At 44.5% G+C, this 23,173-nt stretch overlaps 1 protein-coding gene across 16 annotated transcripts in view; it reads left to right on the top strand.

The window, feature by feature from the left end:
* The first annotated feature begins 18,337 nt into the window (after positions 1–18,337).
* Positions 18,338–23,173, top strand: part of TFAP2B (transcription factor AP-2 beta) — a 68,879-nt gene continuing 64,043 nt past the window's right edge. For 10 of the 16 annotated variants that reach the window (XR_005555048.1, XR_005555050.1, XM_039329567.1 and 7 more), the window contains exons 1-2: positions 18,338–18,471; positions 19,840–19,976. Coding sequence is in view for 14 of the 16 variants with exons in the window: in XM_039329567.1 (XP_039185501.1) it covers positions 19,896–19,976 (81 nt within the window). In the remaining 2 variants the exon portion in view is untranslated. Of the gene's footprint in view, positions 18,472–18,517; positions 19,977–22,227; positions 23,146–23,173 lie in introns of those variants that run through there. The other 6 variants (XM_039329565.1, XM_039329566.1, XM_039329558.1 and 3 more) reach the window with 5 other exon arrangements.

Below are 23,173 nucleotides of genomic sequence, written 5' to 3'. Positions count from 1 at the left end.
CTTTCTCCCCCCCCCTTCTTTTCTCTTTCGTGCACCTCCAACTTATTCCTCTCAAAGCTGCACTTCTCCACTTCTCCATCTCTCTTTTGCAGTCCCCTTCTCTTTCCCCCCATTATCTGTTTTTCCTCTCCCTCTCCCTCTCCCGCCAAAACCCTCTCCTTTTATAGCCTCTCCTCTCTCCCCACCTTTTCTGTGTGCACCGGAAGTGCCAATCCTGGGGCTTCTCTCTCACCCCTGCAGCAATGCGCACTGATCCTGGGCTCCTGCCAAGCCCCATAACCCAGCAGAAGCACCAATCACCTGTAGCTGCTCGTGCTGATCCTGGGCTCCTGCCGAGTCCCCATAGCCCTGCAGAAATGCCAATCAGCTGTAGCTGCACGCATTGATCCTAGGCTTCTGTCGAACTCCCATAGCTCTGAAGAAGCGCACACCAATCCTGGGGCTTCTGTCAAGCCCCCATAGCCCTGCAGAAGCATGGGCCAATCCTGGGGCTTCTGCCGAGCCCCCAAAGCCCTGCAGAAGCATGTGCCAATCCCGGGCTCCTGCCCAGCCCATAGCCCTGCAGAAGCGTATGCCAATCCTGAGGCTCCTGCCCAGCCCCCATAGCCCTGTAGAAGTGCTCACTGATCCTGGGCTTCTGTCAAGCCCCCATAGCCCTGAAGAAGCATGTGCCAATCCTCGGGCTTCTGCCGAGCCCCCAAAGCCCTGCAGAAGTGCCTCACTGATCCTGGACTTCTGTCAAGCCCCCATAGCCCTGCAGAAGCATGTGCCAATCCTGGGGCTTCTGCTGGGCCCCCAAAGCCCTGCAGAAGCGCGTGCCAATCCTGGGCTCCTACCCAGCCCCATAGCCCTGCAGAAGCAGGTGCCAATCCTGGGCTCCTGCCCAGCCCCATAGACCTGCAGAAGCATGCGCCAATCCTGGGGCTTCTGCTGGGCCCCCAAAGCCCTGCAGAAGCGCGTGCCAATCCTGGGCTCCTGCCCAGCCCCATAGCCCTGCAGAAGCAGGTGCCAATCCTGGGCTCCTGCCCAGCCCCCATAGCCCTGCACAAGCACTGATCAGCTGTAGCTGCGCGCACCGATCCTGGGGCTTCTGCTGAGTCCCGACAGCCCTGCAGCTCCAGCTGTCTCTCCCTCAGGTTTGTGCAGTGCTGCCACTGCTTCAGCTCATTCCCTTCCCCTGCTACACTTGTCTAGGAGAGTCACATACCACCTGCCAGGTGCCAAAGTAGCGCAGGTGGTAAGCGTGCCACCGGTTGAAAAGCCCTGCCCTATGCCATTGTTTTTAAGCAAAAGACTATGACATGGATCTAATTTGGCCCATTTGCCATTAGTACCAGTGAAACTTTAGAGAAAATGTTATTTTCCTAATACAAAATTGGTTGCAGGAAAATAGGAGAGGAAAGGGCTTAGTGCTTTGCTAGCTATGTTGCGATAACAATCCCCCAAATTTTCAGTCACTATGTTGGCCTGATTATATTTCAGCAATATCCAAAAGGACAAAGATTTTGTACTAGTGATTCATGTCATTAAGAATGGTTCAGGGATCTTTGCAACAAACTGACCCCTTCCCAAACTGGAATTTGAGAAGAGTCCTGAAGGACAGGCAGTCTTATCTTTTCTGAAGACAATTGTCTGTAAAACAAAACTGGATGCAGATAGGTTTAGTTTGAAATGAATGAATGCCAAAATGAAACATGCTAGTACTGCTGATGTAGTGACTAGACATAACTGATGTAGACATTTCTTTCTACAAGAAATGAATCTTTCATGAAGGTTCCCTAAACATCTGGATAGTCTACTGAGGATGCTCAGTGGGCCAAGTTCCTCCATGAGTACAGCTGACAAAGGGACATCCCCTTGTGCTTCCAGTCTACCACGGACCACAGATTCACATTTTTGTGTAATTCCCATATAACTCAGCTGCCCTAGAGATTTAGTAGCCCTTATGAGAAATCTTTTGTGTATATAGTGATCAACTTCTGCACTTGTAAATCCCCAAGAATGCTGACAATGCAAAATGAAATAAAGAATGACATTTAACATGTACGTATATATACTTGGGCACAGAGCATATCCCGCTCTTGTTTGGAACCAGCCAATATTCCAAGTGCTTCCACTGACATGAATGAGAGAGTTTTCTAGTTTTTATGATTGCCTTGTTGGCTGCCTTTCTTTATTCTGAGACAAACTTATGAATGGAATTACTCATACTGATAGCTGAATATTGAATATTTGAATATCCCCAAACAGAATAACACAGTTGGAAGGGAGACTCTATACCAGGGGTGTCAAACTCGCAACATCATGTGACATGTTGTGATGTATCGTGACTGTTTTCCATTGCCGGCAATGGGGTGGGTGCGGTTTCGGCATGATGTATCTGGCCCATGGGCCAGCAATTTGACACCCCTGCTCTATACCATTCTGAACAAGTGGCTGTCCAATCTCTTCCTAAAAACCTTCAGTGATGGAGCCCCCCACAATTTCTGAAGGCAAGCCATTCCACTAGTTCAGTGGTAGGCAACCTTGGCTCCTTCGTGACTTGTGGACTTCAACTCCCAGAATTCTGGCAGTTGAAGTCCACAAGTCATAAAAGAGCCAAGGTTGCCTACCCCTGCACTAGTTTATTGTTCTCACTGTCAGGAAACTTCTCCTTAGTTCTAGGTTGTTTCTCTCTTTGTTTCATCCATTGCTTCTTGGTCTGCCTTCAGGTGCTTTGGAGAATAAGTTGACGCACTCTTTTTTGTGGCAGCCCCTCAAATATTAGAAGACTGCCACCATGTCACCCTAGTTCTTCTTTTCATTAAACTACACATTTCCAATTCCTTCAACCATTCCTCATATGTTGTAGCCTCCAGTCCCCTAATCATATCTGCTGCTCTTCTCTGTGCTTTTTCTAGAATTTCAATTTATTTTTTTACTGGCTGTACCCAGCCACGCGTTGCTGTGGCTCAAGAAGAAAAGAGAAAGTGCACGTTTGTAATATATTTAATTCACAATGCTTGTGGGTATACAATATTTTTTGTTGTTCCATTGTGTGTGCAGATATAGAGAGTACGTCCAACAGATGGCACTGTTTTTCAAAAAAGCATGTTTTTAAACTGTTTTTCAAAAAAGCGTATTTTTACCTGTCACAGGTGTGACATCTATATAATTTAGGTATATAAAAACATGTGCATATTCGAATGCAATGGTGTGTCAAAATTTCAAAGCAATCGGTGAAGAACGTTCGGAGATTTAAGATTTTGAACAAATGAACATTTACATTTTTATTTATATAGATAGATATCATAGTGACCAAAACTGGATGCAACTTTCGAAGTGTAGCATTATAAATTGGTACTATTACTTCCCATGTCCTTGATGTTATCTCTCTGTTGATGCAGCCTAGGACTGCATTGGCTTTTGTGGTAGCTGCAGCACACTTTGATTCATATTTAAATGGTTGTCCATGAGGACTCCAGATTCTTCTCACAATTGCTGCTATTGCTGCTACTGTAACTCTCTCAGCTTGTCTTTATAACATAGATGCAATGTTATTTTACAGTATGCCTCATAACATTGAAAGGGCTCCTCCTTCAACGTTTCAAGCTAACCTACTCTACTCTGCATAGGTGGCACGGGAGAGAAAGGCTGGAGGAGCCAATGCACTCTACTGAAATTTCAGAGAAGGTGTGATGTTTTCTCTCCAATCTCTGGTGGATTAGAAATCTTCAATAACTTTATTAACTTCCAATGAATCTCCATCTCAGCAAGATCAAGATCAATTAATCCTAAAACTCCAACTGATTCTTGATAATAGATGGTAAATTTGCAGTATGTTTGGAAAGTGGCATATTTAAGATGCATGGGGTTCAAAATCATGAAATCCCAAGCCTTTAAATTTGATAAAGATGTGGAAGCCTTGAAGAGCATTATTGCTATTTCTCTTGAAACTATAATTAAAACCTTAAAGGGGAAAAAAAAAGAATCAATCCTCTGATAAACTCATTACAAATTTACCAACTGCACTACATACAGTGCAGGGGCAACTCACCAGAAATAATTTAAAAATAATTAACCAACCCTTAGACATTGAGCAGCAGACGCTGTTGCTAAATTACATAGAAGGATGCCTTCAGGAAATCTGCTCACTGCTGGTTGATTTTAAAGTTGAAATAATGGATGCTTACAGATTAAGGGCAACAGGCAATCCCTCACAGAGACCTGCCCCTGTAATTGTTAAATTTCTAATGTCTAGTACTAGAGATCAGCTCTTACAACTTTCAACACAAGCCACCAAATTGAAATACCATGGATGAAAAATTGTGATTTACCCAGATCTTTCTTAACAGTGTTCCAATTACAGCAAGACTTATATTTGGTGCTTGTGCTTACAAGAACTAAGAGAGTGAAATACTTTTTCTGCATCCATCCATCTTCTGTCTCTCTTGAGGATGACATTCAAGAGGTCCTTACGAACAAGTTCAAATGCTTCTGTAGTAGTTTTATATGTTCTGGGTCAGGGGTGTCAAACTCAATTTCATTGAGGGCTGCATCAGCACTGTGGTGCCATCTGGGGGGCTGGGTGGGTGTGGACCACTGGGTGGGCATGACTGTGATGGTCATGGCCAGGGGGCGTGGCTACCTCAACGTTGTTCATGGGGGGGAGACACCTGTGGGGCCCAGGCAGGATTGGGGGAGATCCAGGGGTCTCTGGCAGGTGGGACAGTGGGCAGCAGGCTCGTCCTACGGGGTGAGGTGAGGTGAGGCAGGGGCCGGGACAGGGGTTTCATTGCCACAGGGCAAGGCAAGGTGAAGCAGGGGTTGGGGTGGCTGCTGCCTGACAACATAGGCCCCCACACACACAGGCCAGTGAGCGCATGAGGGCCAATGGTGTCTGTCAGTAGCCACAGCCTGCTGGCCCCTCAACCAGCACACTCTGGGGCTCCACAGTCCGCTACTCCATCCCATTTGTTTTTGCTTGCATCTTCTGGTCATCTTCTCGGCCCCCTTGCATATCTTGCCTTTGGCCCACACGTGGAACCTGTTCCCTTTGCATACCCGACCGACCTTGGCCCCACCTTGGGCTGCTGGCACCAGCAGGTCACGCAGGTCCATTATGCTGCCACTGCCACCCAGAGCAGCAGCTCCGCCCAGCACAAAGGAGGTGAAGCAGCTGGCTAGCAAGCTCAAGTAGATGTGGGAGAGCACACCCATGCCCAGCAAGCAAAAGATCACCCCAAAAAAAGCCAGATCCCCACTGGTGCCATGGCCACTCAGTCCCAGCCAGGATTGCATGCCTCCCCCCCATCTCTGCTGGGCTTGGGTGGCCATGGTGCCAATGGGGATCCGGCTTTCCCCATTCAGGGTGGCCTTTTCCCTGCTAGCCCTGGGCATGCTCTACCACTTCTACTCAGGGCTTCCTAGTTGACTGCTTTGCCTCCTTCATGCTGGGCAGGCCTGCAGCTCCGAGTGGTGGCCTAATGGACTTGTGTGAGCAGCTGGTAGCTGTGGCTGTGGCAGGTACCATGGTGCGTGAGCGGAATGCACTCCACCTGCAGCCCAAGGGCAAGACCTCCACAGGGACTGAGGAGATGACCAGTGGCGACCTGCTGTCCAACCCAAAAAAGATGGGATGGAGTAGGTATGTTCAGCAGCCTGCATCATTTCCCCCCCCCCCCGACTCTGCATGCTGCCGTTGCCACCGCAGTGCTGCTGCTGGAGGGCTGGCCCAGTATTCACAATGGGCTACGCAACCCCTGCTGCTGGATGCTGTCAGCCCCCCCCCGGTGCTCTCACCCCCCCGTGCGCTCACCGCATGTGCCTTGGAGGCCACCAGGCTAGGTGGGGCTGGGGACTGTCTCCAGGGCATCCCCGGTGCCCAAATATCAGCCAATCGTGGGCCGGATCCAGCCCATGGGCCTTGTGTTTGACATGTCTGTTCTGGGTGATGAATAATGACTTTGTTTCCCTTTCCTCTTCTTCTTCTCTTACTGTATGAATTGGAATTGGAATTGCTCACAAAAGATACACTTGCAAACCATGTGCTACACTACCAGCATCTTTTAGAGAGTTTAGTGGTCTTTGAATTTATTTCCTAGCCTAAGCTCCTTCTGTTTATTTATAAATGATATGATAATTCAATTATAAAATTCAAATTCAGCTCCAAGGGATATTATCCTAAGGAAATTCCTGTCAATAGTGGAGTCATCCTGCCATCATTACTGTTTAATTATTACATCAATCCTTTAGTTGCTAGAATAACTGATCTCTCTCATCATCCCCAGAATTGGCAGAGAAACAGTTCTCTTCTATGCAGAGGATGAAGTTCTGCCTTTTCAGAGTTCATAAGCCCTAAAAAGAACATTGTAGACCTATTATAATGCAGAGGCACCAGAAATTAATTATAACAAAGCCAAGGTGTTTGCCCTTTAGCTTGATTCTATTAGGCAGGCCAAGTGGTTTTAAGTGTCTCAGTATCATATGCCATATCACAACCAAACATTGGATGCATGCAGTTCCAAAAAACTGAAGAACTGCCACAGCCATGCAAACATTTTTTTTTGTATCATGCATTCCTACTATATTTCAAATGCATTCAATTCAACTTCACACACAATTATAAGATGCCCATTTTAGGTCTATAAACCTCTTTTGCCCCCCTTGCAAAAGATCCAGATGAAGTTTCTTAGGAACATTTTGGAAATTCCCTGTTACACTTCAAATGTAACTGTTCATCTCAGGGTTGGCATTAGTGTGATGAATCTAGTGCTTAGATACATATCTTTACATGCCAAACGAAGCCGTTTTTGTCCCGAGCAGATATTACTTCCTAGGTCCCTATTGATAACAGTATTTTGTCTTGTGCTAAAACAGTACACAAGAAAGAAAATTATTAGCACTTTTTTAACTCTAATATGTGTGCTAAGGCACGAGCATGCAACAGAGATAACCAAACAAGGTCCTAAGAACATCTAAATTTAATCAAATATGATATTCCTCCCTAATTTCAATGTTTCCAGACCTATGAGATACCCTAGTCAAATTATTACCCCTAAACTCAGGAGGGATCTAACCTCAGCATCGTTCAATGTATTAGTGACTTTAGAGAGGAGAGATAAGGGCATTCTGTTCAAATATAGACTACATCTATATGGCAAGGAGTCAGTGTGGCGGAGCTGGGCCTGGCTGCTGCTTAATAGCAGAGAGTGTGAGCAACTTACTGGAGCAACCTCCGACTTTTCTTGCCATCTTCCTCATTGATTTTGCTTGTGAAAAACTGGCAGAGAAGGCTGCAAATGGCAATTATGTGACCATGGGACACTGCAACTGTCATGTGCAAGTTCATTGTCGAGCACTCCTATTGCAATCATGTGACTATGGGAGTTCTGCAAAAGCGTGAACTTCAAGGACCAGTCATAAAGATAACATATTCAGTGCCACTGTAACTTTCAACAATGGCTGAACGAGTAGTCATTAAACATGGACTACCTGTATTAACATGGGCGCATTAAAAATGTTTCAGCCTTATGAAATTAGATTTAGCTTTTTTTTCTGTTTTGGTGGATCAAATTATGGACTCTACAAAAGGCCCTCTCATAATCTCAGATCATGTTCCAGTGACTCTTAATGCTAAAATTTAAACATCATAAATCAGTCAATTCTAGATGGTACCGGAATATTTTTCTCCTAAGAGATTGTCATTTTGTGGAATATATTAAGAAGGAAATGTATTCTTTTTCTTAAAAATAAACCAGGCACAACCAACTTGTTAACTCTCTGGAATGCATTTAAGGAATCCCCTGATGTATGCACCAAGGGATCCATTATCACTTTTGCCTTAGCAAAGGAGAGACTCTGAGACTATAATCTTATACAGCTGGAAAAGATGGTTAAAGATTCTGTTACATGCTAGAAACCCACCGATGAGCCCTATCAAGCATTTATAATAGCAAAGCTTAAATTGGGTGTTCTAAAGTACTGAGCACTATTAAATTAAATATTTCTAAAAGTATAAATGCAATTTCAGTAGCTATAAGCCAATGGTAAAAAAAAAATCCATCCTTTGGGGCAAATGTAATGCTATCAAAATGAACATTACATCAATCTAAAAAGAGGTTCTAATGTTACTTCCTATTCAATATCTTACGCAGATAAGTAAGCTAATGAGAAACATTTTATAACAAGCTAAATTTGCTCAAATACCTTTGGCCAAATCCAGGTTATTTTATGAAGATAACAGCTTTAATCTTCCAGATTTTCAACTATATTATAGGGATATCATTGTAATATCTTTTTCCCCTTTGGAGCTAAACTTGTATTATTTTCTTCTTTGGGATCATATAAAAAACAAATGTGAATTTTTTTTTTCAAATTTTAGCAAGTTTATATTTCAGGTATCTTAAAGAGGGATGTTCATTTTTAGTTTTGAAAGCTGATAGGCACATTTGGTTTATAACTAAGCAGAGGTCGCTTTTTTATCCATAATCACAAAAGAAATGGACACTGTAGAACAAATAATCAGAAGATGGATTTTTATTTTATTTTATTTTTGCATGTTTGAGCGAAGCATTGATCAACACTTTGCATTGGTTGATTTATAATGGTTGTTTTAAAGACTTTTGAGAGATTGCATGATGATTGCAATTACCTGCAATATTCACTTAATAATGCATACAATTGAAACATATACTAATTAATCAATATGGACAACTACTCTAGCAGCTTCCAAAATACTTGCAATTTTAGGTTCCTTAAGAGATAAATTACTTGGGCAGAAGCTGACAATTCAATTTTATAAAACTAAATATTAACAATAAAATGTATGTATATATGTGTGTGTATATTCACACATACATATACATACACGCTGCAAAATGAAGAATTGGAATATCCAATTTTGAAGGATCAATGGCTCCAGGTGCTAAGAAATATGAAATATACTTATGATATGATTTTAAAATGAAATAAATTAATAAGGAAATTCTACTTCATGTTTATTGAACCTCTCAATTAATATTTAAAAAGGAGTGGGCATTAGATTTTTTTTAATATTGGGACTATAAGCAAGTTCCAGGAGTTTTTAAAACTTGTATGATTCAGTCTTATGCATCTATAATCTTGTTTGATTTTAAATAGCTACATACTGTACACTAGTACAATTTTTAAAATTAATATTATGGTTAAGAATCTCAATGTGATGTTGAACTATATTAGTAAAACATGGAATTAATTATCTCCTGAAGAATTTTATATATGCTGCCTGACTTTCAATAACTCTGATAAAGAGGATGCTTTTGTGTAACTGGGGAAAAAAAACTTACTTCCCTGATTTTGAGAAATGGATCTAGGATATGAGTTTATTACCTATTTTTGAAATGTTTCTGCGTTCTAAAAAAGAAAAAAAAAGGTGAAAATATCTTTGTATATCTTTCTAGATTTAATCATAAGCTTCAGAACTGAATTGACTTTATATTGTTGTCTGTTGTTATTACATGGGTCCTGTATTGGTGTTTTTTTTATTTTAGTTTGTTTTACTCGCTCTAATACATTTAGAGTTCATTTCTTCTAGCGAAATGACTTTTTCTTTTGTGTGTGTATGTGTGTGTTTATTTTTTTTTTTAAGGTATGAATAAGAGACAGGGGACATCAAGGTCATTTCTAAGATGATGTCTGCTTTGATAAATGTAACCTTCCATCTTTCATAGGGAAGGATCACATGCCTAATATCATAAAGATCTCACACTTCTATTCTGAAATATCATGGGAAGACGCTAGCAGTTTGTAGCAGGGGGCAGTGGGAAATCCCTTCCTGGATCCTGATAAATTATTATCAGGTTTCTTCCATAGTGTGTGTGTGTGTGTGTGTCTGTGTGTGTGTGTGTGTGTGTGTGTGTGTAAATCATATATACATATACATATACATACATATATGCAGTGGTGGCGAATCTATGGCACGCGTGCCAGAGGTGGCACTCGGAGCCATCTCTGTTGGCACGCGCACCACTGCTGCCAGCAGCAGGTCCATCAGGCCGCCACTACTGCCCGAAGCAGGAGCCCCGCCCAGCACAAAGCAGGCGAAGCGGCCGACTAGCAAGCTCGAGTAGAGTTGGTAGAGCAGAAGTCACCAACCATTGTCGATTGGTTGACTGGAAGAAAAGGGAGGGGGAAGCATTTTACATGTGTGCATGTGCACAGGGTCACCAACACACATGCGCTGCAAATGGGGTGGGGCTAGTGCCTGTGTGATATTCACGAGCCCTGCCCTATTCTTGCATGGTGCAGCACCCTGCGGCATGGCGGCGGCCATTTTGGCACCTTGCAGCACAGTGGCCCATTTTTGCACCCCCGTTTTTTGTGTGCCAAAGGCAGCACTCAGAGGTGCCTTCCTGCCCCCTCCCAGAGGGCACCACAATGCTGATGCGGCCCTTGCACTTTGCGATAAATAAACGGGTTTTGGGTTGCAGTTTGGGCACTTGGTCTCTAAAAGGTTTGCCATCACTGCACATATGCATATACATGTATCCATCCTCTTTAACTCATATTACATTATCTACTTTTGTAGTTGTATCTAATTTCTCCTTCTATGATTTCATGTAATTTTTTTTTCTATTTCCTTAACCAAAATTGATGATATCTTTTCTGGCTAAAATATTAACAACCTTCTTCGTGCACTCAAAATAATTATTTGGGAGATTTTAGTGCCCCCTAGTGGTTAATGAATTCATGAAATGAAAATACATTCCCACACAGAAGACAAGCATTGTACTACTGAGTCTATGAAAGCTATGAGTCTGCTACTTTTTTACCAAACAGCAACAACTGAGAAGCAGTTATTACATTGCTATACAAACAGAGTTGGAGTCTTCAGGTGAGGCTGGAGGTACTATTCCATGTTACAACATTTTATTTTGTAGATTAAAGTCTCCTTTACCAGATGCTATTGGATTAAATGGATTATGGGGCACTTCAGTTTACAGTATAAAAATGTGGCACTCTTTGAGTTTTTATTGCAGCTGAGGGACATAGGCAAAGACATTCTAAGTACATTGCTTAGTATTTTGTGACAAAGTATACTATATTTCATGAATACTATCCTATCCTAAATTTTAAAAAAAATAAATAAATAGGGAAGGTAGATAACAGGATACAAATAGATAGATGGCTTGGAGTATTATGTGAAGGAGAATAAAATGGCAAAAGAAACAAACAAGGAAAACCACCTCCTCTGTAAAATGGCACGACCTAAGCAATAAAGTTTAATGTTTTCTTCCAAATCGTCAAGAATCAAGCCATGGCTCTAAGTACTAAGTATTTAGTACTAAGTACTCCTTATCTGCAGGTTAGAATCAATCATTGAATTTGGAATGTTTGTGGCTCCTCCACTTCCTGTGCTCAAAAATACAATCCCTTCTTTCCTAAACAGATTAAAGGCATCTCCAAAATTTGGCCATTTTGACACCAAATTCCAACAATTCATTTTTTGAAAACTTGGGGACACAGTTGAGGAGCAGCCTAAGTGGGGAAAAGAGCAAATTTCTTCCCACAAATTTCTCATTTCTGGCTTTTATTTCCACTATCAAAAATTTGAATGCTGGTTACTACCTCCTCCAAACAGACCCTCCACCCACCCACCCCAATTGTCACCTTTGTGCTTCCAATGTATTGAGGGTGGGGAAATGGCCTGTTTTCCATCTCTGAATTAGTCTATAATGTGTAACCTCAGCAACAAAACTGACTTTCAATTGATTATGCACAGGATGAAGATATCAATAGGAGAAAATAATAGTTCTGCCCTATGGATTGGATATTAAGTGTGTGTGTGTGTGTGTGTGTGTGTGTGTGTGTGTGTGCAGGACATTCCTTCTGAAATCCACTGCAATTGAAATCTGGTTAACTGTAGATGGAGAGAGTCCTTTCTATGAAACATAGCACAAACATGATCACAGAGTTAGTTTGGTATAGTGTTGAAGGTGCTGACTTAAAAACAGGAGATTGTGAGTTCCAGTCCCAGTTTAGGTATGGGACTGGAACTCACAATGAAGCTGGATGAACGCTCTCTCTCAGCCCAATCCATCTCACAGGGTGGTTGTTGGGAAAATAGGACAAGAAGGACTTTAAGTATGTTCGCTGCCTTCAGTTATTAGGTATGTTTGCTGCCTTGAATCATACACACACACACACACACACACACACACACATTATATATATAAAGGTGGGATAAAATAATAATAATTCAAGTTGATCTTCCTTCTCTACAGTTTTTCAAAATCATCTTGTCAATTAGGAGCTGATTTTTCGTTCCTCTGCTTTTTGGGCAGTTTTCTTCCTGTTCAAGTGGAAAGAGCTTGCTTTCAGCTAAATGTTGTTGGACTGTATCAGCTACTACACCAGTTAGCAATCTGAAAGTTGCTAGTAAGCAGATTATTGGTCTGCAGTTGCCTGGTGCTGCCCCCTTTGCTGGATCTTCCATTATCAGGTATGTTTTACTAAATGTTAACCAATCTTCAGTTATATCTCCTTGCAGTATGTTAAACTGCTTGATAGTAAGTGCAGACCAGTCAGATGTTTCTACCATAAACCATGCAGTTCATCTTCTGTGCCTTTTTTACCACCATTTCTGCAGTTATTACAAGTTCAGCCTTTTTTTTTTTTTTTTTGCTTTTTTTCATCTCCTTTATCTAAGCTGCATTTTTGTTGTATTTCTTTGGGTTGTCCCATAGCTGTGCCCAGAATTACACTGTTCCTTTGATTTTGCAGCCAAGGTATTCAACTATAACTGCAGCTGTGATTTGTTTCTTGCAGTGAGTTAGTGCTTATTTTTCATATTACAGCATTGGCCTCTTTTAACAGTTGTCTAGCTGTGTCTTTGTAACAAGTTTCAATGCAAGCAACCTTATCCTGTTGTTTTGTGCTGTTTTAGACGCTCAGTTATTCTTTGTTTCAGTTTCTTTTGCTTATTCAGGTAGATGGCATTGTTCTTTCTGAGGAAAGGCAGGGGAGAGGGTGCCTGGTTTAGAAATGAAAATGATTCAACAGCTACGCTGGCTTTCTCAATTACCAACTCCCCTGGTTTGCTTCTACAGTCTGAGTGACTTCTTACAAGGCTTCAGTTTCTTTGCTCTGAAGAGGTCACTGCAGTTCTTCCACTTCTACTTCTCTGACTACTTTATTTTGTATTATAAATTGATGCTGGTGTGCTGGTCACTGTCCTGTTATTTTTTTCTTTTGGGTGTTGTTTTTTAGAACACATATATACAAAGTCAGAATTGACAGCAATTGCTGTCTCTGCAAAAAAAAATCCAAAGAAACAGGGGACCACCTAATTAGCTGCTGCAAGAAAATCATACAGTCTGATTATAACCAATGGCATGGCAAAATAGCAAATATAGTGCATTGGAATGGATGCAAGAAATACCATTTGCCTACAAGCAAGAACTGGTGGGGCCACAAAATAGAGAAAGTAATAAAATATGAAGAATCTAAAGTGCTCTGGGACTTTAGTATTCACACAGAAAAGCACCTGCCACATAATACCCTCAGACCTAAAAATTATTGATCAGAAAAACCAAACAATATGTCTGGATAGTGGACATTGCAGTATTTGGAGACAGCAGAAGAAAAACAAATTACTGGGGGGTGGGGTGTGGTGGGGGAAAGTTACAAGAACCTGCAATTAAAAGTAAAACAACTGGGGCAAAAGAAGGCAAAGACAGATGTGCCTTGGGTGCAATGCCAAAATATCCATGACTATGAAGCATCACTTGAATAACATTGCTAGTGATAAAATAACAAATTGTTTGCAAAAGCAGCTTTATTTGAAACAGCTTACACCATGTGACAATACCTTTAATATTATTAAACAATATCTGCCTATCCCATATCCATAGGAAGATGTCAGTGCCAGTTCTAGTCTAAGTATCTGGCTGACTATATACAATAACCATAATCATTATGTGTGCTCCGAAATAAATACTAGGGATATGCACACTAACCCAAATCTGCTAGAGAGGAGTTCCCTGAGGGGATGGGGGCTCCTGCACAAGTCTGAAAGCTTCAAAGACAAAACCTCGGGTCCTGGATCCTGAAAATTTGATTCATTGCAGAGAACAGGACATTGCAGTTCTCAATACAGAAGCAAAGAAGAAACTGAATTTGCTTCAAAGGATGCTCTGCATAGCTTTCCAATCTTGACTAGCATTTGCAACAGATCAAAGAGGCTTTATATCTTTGTACAGGAGTTTCTTTGGCCGTTACCAGTACCAGTCAAGACTGCTTTGAGAAGGTAGCAAAAACTGCTAAATTGAATAGGCTACAATGTGTTATAACTATATTGGGTACTTGGAGAAAAGTCCAGCCTGATCTCCAAGAGGTGTCCTTTACAAAGACAGCTCAGTGATTTAAAATTGGTGAATTCCATGAAATCTTATGCAAGAATGTTGACATGTATGCTTTGGTGGTGGAAAGATGGACAGAAAATCTTGTCCTGGTGTTTACAAAGTGGGGGCAGGACAAGGCAGTGCCTTGATCTATGACCCAGCTTTCAAATATTGCCCATGGTCTCTTCTGAATCAACTTTTTGGAAGGACTGCTTAATTTTGTGATAGTTTTTTATGGTGGTCCCTAGGGGGTGAAAGCCACTTGATGGCACCTAATCAATCAAAAAATCTTTTCTTCTATAGAGATAACTATAAAAATGGTTCTAAGGAGTGCACACCTAACCTTTGGCCTATGCTTTTGGCCTCTTTTGCTTTTCGATACCTGTTTAGATCTGTGGGGGGGGGGAAGCTCCACCAGCGACAGATACTGGATTTTCATCCAGGTACTGGATGTTCATCGTAGTGAAAACTAATGCCACTCTGCTGGATCTTTCGATTCCATTGTCTCCTGTGGACGTTCTGAGTCAGCACTTGAAACGTGGTGGATACTTGCACGGGAGTAAACAAACTGAAATGTAATCCTGGTAAGAAAGAGGCATATTGAATAGAAAATTTAGCAGATGCAGCCATATTAGCTGTTGTACTGGGGAATGCACCCTCTTGAAGAGATCAGACTCAAAGTCTGAAAGTTCATTTAGATGCTCAGTCATTGACTGGTACGAAGGGTGTGGGTCGGTGACCCAGATGCATCCATTCTTGGTGCACTTAAACTCGTCTGGTGCTACATGCTTTAGTTACATCCACCTTGAATTATTCTCCCAGATTTCCATGGGACAGCTCCTGAAAAAGCAAGACATGAGAAAAACCCTACATTTATTTTATACCAAGATCAGACTACATTCAGTCCTCCCCCCATGTCACTTTCCTAATGCATCCCCTTCTCAGTTGTATACAACAATGTAAGCAGATATTCTTAATATAAATAATGAATTGCTATCTGAAATAGAAAGAGAACGTTCTGGAGTTTGATTTTATACAATCTCACATCTTTAATCATTAGCCTCAGCATTCCTTTAAAAAAAATTAAACGTCTTCTGCTAAAATGATACTTTTTTACATTTTGTATCTGAAAATCAACTTTGCAGATGAATTTTACGGTTTGTGTGAAAATAGCATGACCTATAAAAACATGAGATATAAAGAATATCTCTGAGCTGTTTAAGATGGGGGCATATAAGTGTAATGAAATAATTGTGCGTGTATTATTCATTTCTATCAAGTGGCAGGTTTTTGTCCTCCACGTATAAATGTTTCTGAATAAAAAAGCACGCTGAAATTTCAGTGCCACCATTTCCTACATTTTCTGGAATTTTTACTAGTTTAAGATGCTAGAGATAAAAGATGTTATTTTTTAAAAGGGCACTGAGGTCCAACACTAGTTTAGAAATTTGGCGCTGTAAAAGATTACAATCGAGTCGCATAGTTTTAAAGAGCAGCGCGGAAAAACGCCTACGACCTCCAGCAGAGGGCGCGAAAATAAATTGTTTCAAAATTGAGGCCGAATTATTAGATGGCCGCTCTCGGATGACCGCGGCTTTCCCGGGCTGAGTGCGTCTACTACAGGGACCCGCTTTCTTAAAGGAAAGAACACAAAACTCCCAGCAGATCGTTGTTGGAGCCAAACACCTCACTATATTGGAAAGGGCAAACGGAAAAATATCTTTCCATCCCCCCCAAAAAAGTAAAAGTAGGATAGGGACAGGCCGGAGGAAAGAGCCTTAGAGACGCTTCTGAATTGCGGAGAGGCCACAGGTGGCCAGAGCTGAATAACCAGCGGTCCTCTGAACCTTGGCATACAGGAATATTTTCCAGCCACCTAAATGGCTGCAGCGCGAATCACCGTGGAATTATGTTCTTGGTCAAATTTGTACCCCGCCTCTTCCCCGGGAGCCCAAGTTCAACGTGCACAGCGCGCCCGCTTCCCATTTCCCCCCCATAACAGCCAAGGTAGATTGGCTGCTTCTGTTGCGGAGGATGGGCTTGAATCTAAATCTTCCCGACCTAGTCAAACACCTCAAACCGAAACATTGCAAAAAGATCGCGTTCGCTTTAATCTCCCTTCTAATAAAGGAGAGGACAGCTTCCTGTCATTCCCCCCCTACCCCACCCCGTAACGCGTTTAATAAACCGAAAGGTTGATTTCAACTGTGTTTGCAAGCTTGCAAGAATCCCTAGAGGGCGCTGTTGTCTTGTTCAATTACAGGTTTCCCCCCCCCACACACACACACACGCTGCTCATTTCACACTCAAGCTTCCCATTAATAGGGGTTCGAGGATCTGTTGTAGCCCATAGAAAGGCAGGTCCCTCGACTGTAATTTTTCTGCCGTGCCAAGTTCTCTTGACATATTAAACCTACGCGGCTAAATCGCCTTCAAACGTGTGTTCGCGTTTCTCACATTTTACACCGCATTCTAGGGGCAGCGCTTTGGAATATACAGTGCGGTAGAAGTCCCAAGGAACGAACGTAGCTCTCCGGTCTTAATGTGTTTAAATCACAGCTTTTATTCGCCCCCCCCCCCAACACCTAGAGACACATTGGCGTCTTCGGCTGAATTGGATCGCGCAGTGTTCTCGGGCCTGTCGAATAGCCAATTCCAACCACTATCTCTGTCCAGGGCAGTCTTCCCCCACGCTCAGCTGGAAGGAAGCCCCAATTGATTCAAGGCGTTTTATTCCCAGGTTTTAAACATAAGATTGCAGACTGAACCAGGCGGGTAAGGAAGAGGAATCAGAACGTACTCCTAAATTAAGACTCCGCTTTTTCAATCCTGCCGCGCCGAAGCCTTAAACGCGTCTATTTTCTATTCCACCTCACTGCACGTCTAGTTGAGCTGCAGGGGAAGTTCCACCTAACTACTAACTGTCTGCTTCAGTGCAAAATGGGCCTTCCCCCGGGGCTCTGGAGGAAGGCTGGAAGCCAGGAGCTCACGCGCTTAAGTTTAGCGCCTCAGGGGCACAGTTTCGTGTAGGAAAGACAATGATAAATTTTATTGGCGAACCAGCTAATAAGGTTACAAATCCGGTTTACCCTTTGTAGTATTTTTATGCACGTGGGTTTTCCCAACAGGACCAACCTGACCTCGCCGCGGCGAGGACACCACAGCACAGCCCAAAGGGACCGGCTCCCGTCGCAAACAGGAGGAGAAGCCGCGCTACGATTCGGAACCGGAAAGAGGGAGGCAGATTGAGTGGGAGGACACGGGGTACACAAATCGTTTTCCAGTTTGTCCCCTGCCCGTTGGCAAAGTCGTGATCCTTCGCTCAAAAATTGGGGAGTCCATTCCGGGTGCCAAGGGACGACTCACACTTATTTGGGGTTGTTCCACCCCCCCCCCCATTGAAAACGGCAGGACTAACTTCCCAGTAAGCAGGAGCTGAAGCCAGACTTGGAGTTCGGGGTGAAGGTTTTCACTTATTGTAATACTGCCAGCTTTGGAAAATTGCCCGCCCGTGCGTGTGTGTGTGAGAGGGGGGAGGGAGAGGGAGAGAGAGGGAGGGAGGGAGGGAGAGGGGGAGAGAGAGAGGGAGGGAGAGGGAGGGAGAGAGAGGGGGGAGGGAGAGAGAGGGGGAGGGGGAGGGGAGGGGAGGGGGAGGAAGAGAGGGAGGGGAGGGGAGGGGAAGAAAGAGAGAGAGAGGGAGGGAGAGAGAGGGGGGAGGGAGAGAGAGAGAGAGAGAGAGAGAGAGAGAGAGGTGCGTGCATTCTCTCCTTCCCCACCCCCATCCCCCACCAATTAATACCCTCTGCTTGGAAGCCTTGAAATCGCTTCGGCTGTCTCTGTCCCCAAAGCTGTGCGCGGTGCATTCAGGGCTGCGCCGCTCCCGTGCTAACGCCGCCGCCTCTTCTTCCTCCCACTCCTCCTCCTCCTCCTCCCGCCCAGAGCCGCTTATAAGACGACAAGCTTTGCTGCCGCGGCTCCCTCTTCCCAGCTTTCATCACTTCCGTGCAAAGGCCAACCTGCCTTTGCTCCTCTTATTCCAGCTACCTGCTGGCTGCGAGAGCGTCTGACCTGCTCCCTCCTCCTGCCCTTTCCGACAGCCCCTGCTGGAAAGGTGCATTCTGAGGTTACGGGCACCGGGAGGGGGGGAAAGGGGGAGAGAGAGAGAAAAAAAGTTGGATTTCTCACTGTTATTTGGGGTGGGCAAGGACACCCGGACTCTTCGCTGAGCAGCTCACCTTTTCCCCTTCCTAGCAGGCGAAACATCGAGGGCTTGCCCACTCTTGTAAAGACCTCTAGAGGAGGCAGCTATTCTCCTCCTAAGTCACTTCGGAGGCTTTGAAAATCGCAGACCTTTCGAAAAGTGCCTGAAATCCGAGCGGGGAAGGCCTGTTTCCGCACCCAGCCAAGGGTCGGGGATTTTTTTGTTTTGTTTTGTTTTTGTTTTTTGTTTTGTCCCTCCGCAAGGGCGAAAGCTTATCAGCTTGTCTCGCTGAGATGGAGCTGGTTTTAAAACGCGTAGTTGGTTAAACGTCCGCTCAAAAGACCCAGGCAAGTGTGGAAACAAAATAAAACAAAGAAAAACCGTTTCATGAGAGGGGATCTTTGAAATTAACTCCCCTGGGTTAAATACGGCCGGAGTAGGGTGGCCCTACCTAGTCTTTGGGGACTGCCTTGGTTTTCCACCGAGGAAAGAGAAAAAAAAAGTCTGAAATTAAAGGACGCGGGGTGTAAAGTTAAGCAACGTTTTCGCCTCTAAGGTCGTTACTGCGCCCCCCCCCCTTCCCCGTTTGTCTTGGCATTTGTCAGTGAATCAGAATTTATAAAAAATCTGTTTCTCTCCCACCTCACCCAAAAGGAAGAAAATGTCTATTTACATCACAAATAATTCTCTCTCTGTGTGTTGTGTGTGCCTGGGTGCGCGCGCGCGCGCGCGCGTGAGTTTTAAGCTGTAAATTTCACCCATATAAAATACGTGTGTGCGTATTACAGTTAATGTAAACTGATATATATCTTTAAATTATTTGAAAGAGTGCCTGGGTATACTGCGTAAACAAAATAGATCCGCAGAAGGAAATATGTGCAACACACGCTCCGTGCGGTCAGAAAGTTAAGATCCCTGTTTGCTCCTTTCCTCTGAGTGTGTCCCGAAATATGTATGTATATGTGTGTAAACATATGCACAAATCGGGGTGCTTACCTACAGAAATAGCTCCGGCGTTCTTCTTTCATAACTTGCCTGTGTGCGCGCGCGCGCGTGTGTATGAACATATAGCCGTATCAAGGGTGGGTGAGTAATTAGATGCATAATCTATGTGTGTTCAATATGTCTATGTGTTCTATATAAACTCCACAGATGGGAATGATTTTTTCCTCTCTGTCTGAGGCTTCCTTCTCCAGCCTATTGTTTCAGACAACAGATATAAGTTGCGATGGGAGAGGAACGTCGGATTTGGTGTCTGTCCCCCATTTCCAATTATAGATGGATCATTACAGACAGAGAAGTCCTGAGAATCCAGACATCTGCTCTTCACATGAATGCACTCACCTCCTAGAGGACAGCCCGCCATCATGCTCTGGAAACTGGTGGAAAATGTGAAATATGAAGACATCTACGAGGTCAGTATGGAGAGAAGAGGCAGCTCGGCGGGGCAAAGGAGAGTTACAGAACCGGGCAAGAGTCTCAGGCAGGCGTAGAGATCTCGGGAAGGCGAACCGGAGAGGGGGTCCGACTCCGGGAGCCTTGGCGCCGTTGCCTGCCTCGCGCCGGGGCAAGGGAAGCGGGGCGGAGGGGGGGACAGGCAGAAAGGGATTGCGGAGGCTGCCTTAACCGCTTTAGATCCGAAGAGGAACTTTCTTTTCTCGTTTTTGCTTTCGTTTCCTTCTCCCTCTCAAGAAATGAAAGAGGCGGGCACGCTGCAGTCAGCTGGCGGGGAAAACAGCGATTCCCCGGCACGCCGCGCTCGCTTTAGATCCACCGGAATTCGATTAGACCGCAGCCACCCTGCCTTTCCTGTGTGTATTTCACAAAGGCAGCTTCCTGCGGAACCCGAAGGGGCTTGCTTTGCTCGGCTCGCTTTTCTTTGTGAGGCAGCGCGAAGCAGGGCGGAAAGGCACAAGTCCCGACGTGTCTCGGAGACCCCCCCCCGCCCGCCCGCCCGCCCGCCCGCCAGAAAAGCCCTTACTGCGATCTGGGCTCTTTTCCTTTTGCTTTGCAGGCATCCTTCGCGCCCGAGAAACAAGAGAGCCGGCTCGCTTACTTCGGCTCTTTTATCTCGAACCGCTGGTCTAAATTGCCAAGCGCGATCCGGCTTTCTCCGCAACGGGCAAGCGTGATCACCCAGTTCCGTTTGCCCTGCCCCGAAATAAATCCATTTGCCCTAAGCGCTTAAGCCCCACCTTAGGTTAGGATATTAACGTCTATTCCGGGCTGCTGAAAAGAGAGTTTTCTCACTAATTTCCAGCGTCTGGACTCCGGTGGTGGATAGTTTCGGGTTGTTTTTTTTTTTTTTTTCCTCCCCAGCCCCTTTTTTTTCGGGTGGGCGATCAGCTGGCGCCCTTGGAGAAAGCATCGCGTCCGAGGCAACAGGATTCGAGTTTCCTCCGGCCGGTTAAGTTGACCGTTTCTTTCTGAACGAACCCGAAGTCTGCCGCCGGCTTGGCCCGACCAGTTAATGTTTGAAAGCTTAAACTTGTGGGAGAAGCGAGACTGCCTCGCCCCGTCTCCCTCCAAGGCGCTGGGCTGGGGCACTCGTGTAGCTGCCTTGCAGCCCCCGGACAGACTCTCCAGACTTCCAAAAGCGCCCGTCGGGACAGGGATCAACGAAGCGCCGGCAAAGGTGTTCAGTTCCGTTCCATTTCCCCACTGCAGACTTCTCTCCCACCCCACCCCACCCCCCTCGCTCTCCCTGGCCTTCCCCTTGGCGTCCCCTTCCCACCGACTCACTTAAATACAAGCTTCAAAGTGAGTGGCGTCCCTACTGGAGGGAAGGTGAGCCAGCGAGGCAAAGATTCTGCCTCTCAATTTCTGCCACCCTTCAAGAGCAAATCTGGGGTCCTTCAGCCGGCCAGCGAGGGTTTCTAAGTACGCCGAGGTGTACTTCTGGTTCTTTTTCCTCACCTGAAATAGTGTTACCCTGACTTTGGGTGGATTAAAAGATCCTTGCAAATTCTAGAAAGGGGACTGAAACACCAGAAGGACTCTAAAACCGTTCTCTTTGGAGTTTTGTAACTATGCCATAAATTTACTTTTAAGACAGGTGTGCGTGCGCGTGTGCCCGCCCGCCCGCCCGCCCGCGCGGGTAAACGCACCCACCCACCTTCGTGTAGGGAACCTTTCCTTTTGTACATCAGACCGGCCAAGCTTTAAAATGTAAGATTCAATGGTGGTAAAGTAATGGCAATTTTTAAGGACTTAGGCATCCAAGTTTCTCCTGAAACCGAGAACGCGTTTAGGAAAGAATGTTCGGTTGAACTTTAACTGGCGTATTTGCCAGGGTTGGGCAGCAGCTATTGTAACGTGAGAAAGGTTTTCTGTCGCCTCTGGCTTTGCCAGAGAACTGTAAATTTGGTTTTTCTTTGGAATCATTGCATCCGCGTTCTGTTTAGGTGACTGCTGGGCGCCTTTTTGGCACAGCAACTGCCAGAGGCAAAGTAAATGTATATTGGGCGGGCGCACACTCGCCCATGTACACTGGCTGGCTTTCGGTAGCCCGTTGCAAAACCTCATCAATCTATAGCAGGTTTCGGTTGAGTTCTCTCTCTCTCTCAATATGTCTTGCTCGCTCGCTCGCTCGCTTGCTTGCTTGCTTGCTTGCTTGCTTGCTTGCTTGCTTGCTTGCTTGCTTGCTTGCTTGCTTGAAAGCTTAATTGCTTCTGTAAACAAATCGCTTCGGCTGCCTTTAAATGTTAAAAAAAATGACAAGATTGGAGAAGCTCTTATTTGCTTTAAAAATCAGAACAAAAGCACCGAAGGCAATCGATTTTCCTTCCTATTTGGAATTTATAATTAAATATAAAAAAACGGGTTGGGGTGGAGGAGAGAAGGGAAATATGATTTTCTCCCTCCTTTCCCTTTGCCTCTAGTATTGCTCCAAATCACTTCCTCGCTTCAGATCAGTAGCGCCTCGTTTACACACTTTCTTCCCCTGTTCAAATTAATAGAAGTTCTGCCTCTTGCCCGTTCAACTTTTTGTCCCTTCCCTCTCGCTCTCCCCCAGCGCTGCCTCCGCCAGCCCCCTCGTCTGATTACATCTAGTAATTCTCCACTGAATGAACGTCATTTACAATACGAGGGGAGCTCTCGAGCTGCCTGCAAAGCCTTCACGCTCCATTTGGTCTTGCATTCTCCCTTTAAAGTAGTCGTGTAATATTAATAGTCATGAATATCAATTATTATGAGGCGGCGTAGGGAAGGGAAAGGAGAAAGGGGCGCTGGAGCAGTCTGAAGCTTGCCTTGGGTCGAAGAGGATTGCTTTTGGAAGCGCAACGGGCGGGGAGGGGGTTGCACCACGAGGACGCTCCTCACCGACCATAGACTCTCTCCATACACATTTTCCTCCAAATTTTAGTTTTGATGGATAGACTCGGAAATACCTCCAGCTGTTCTCCTGGGTGTACCAAGGTCCTTTGCAGATTTTCTTGATACCGCCCCTCTCCTTGTTCCTAGTGTTATTAATATTAATTTATTAGTAGCAGTAGTACTATTCTACTGCAATTTTGTTTTTTACTTGTTTCAAGATTTTTTTAAACAAATTTCCAGATGTTAGTCCACACCTATTCCGCTATGGTGAGTTGGGTCCATGTTGTGATTTAAA

The sequence above is a fragment of the Crotalus tigris genome, unplaced genomic scaffold (genome assembly GCF_016545835.1).
Source record: "Crotalus tigris isolate CLP2741 ecotype Arizona unplaced genomic scaffold, ASM1654583v1 scf7180000024401.5802323, whole genome shotgun sequence".
Lineage (NCBI taxonomy): Eukaryota > Metazoa > Chordata > Lepidosauria > Squamata > Viperidae > Crotalus > Crotalus tigris.
This window is presented reverse-complemented; position numbering and strand designations above follow the sequence as displayed.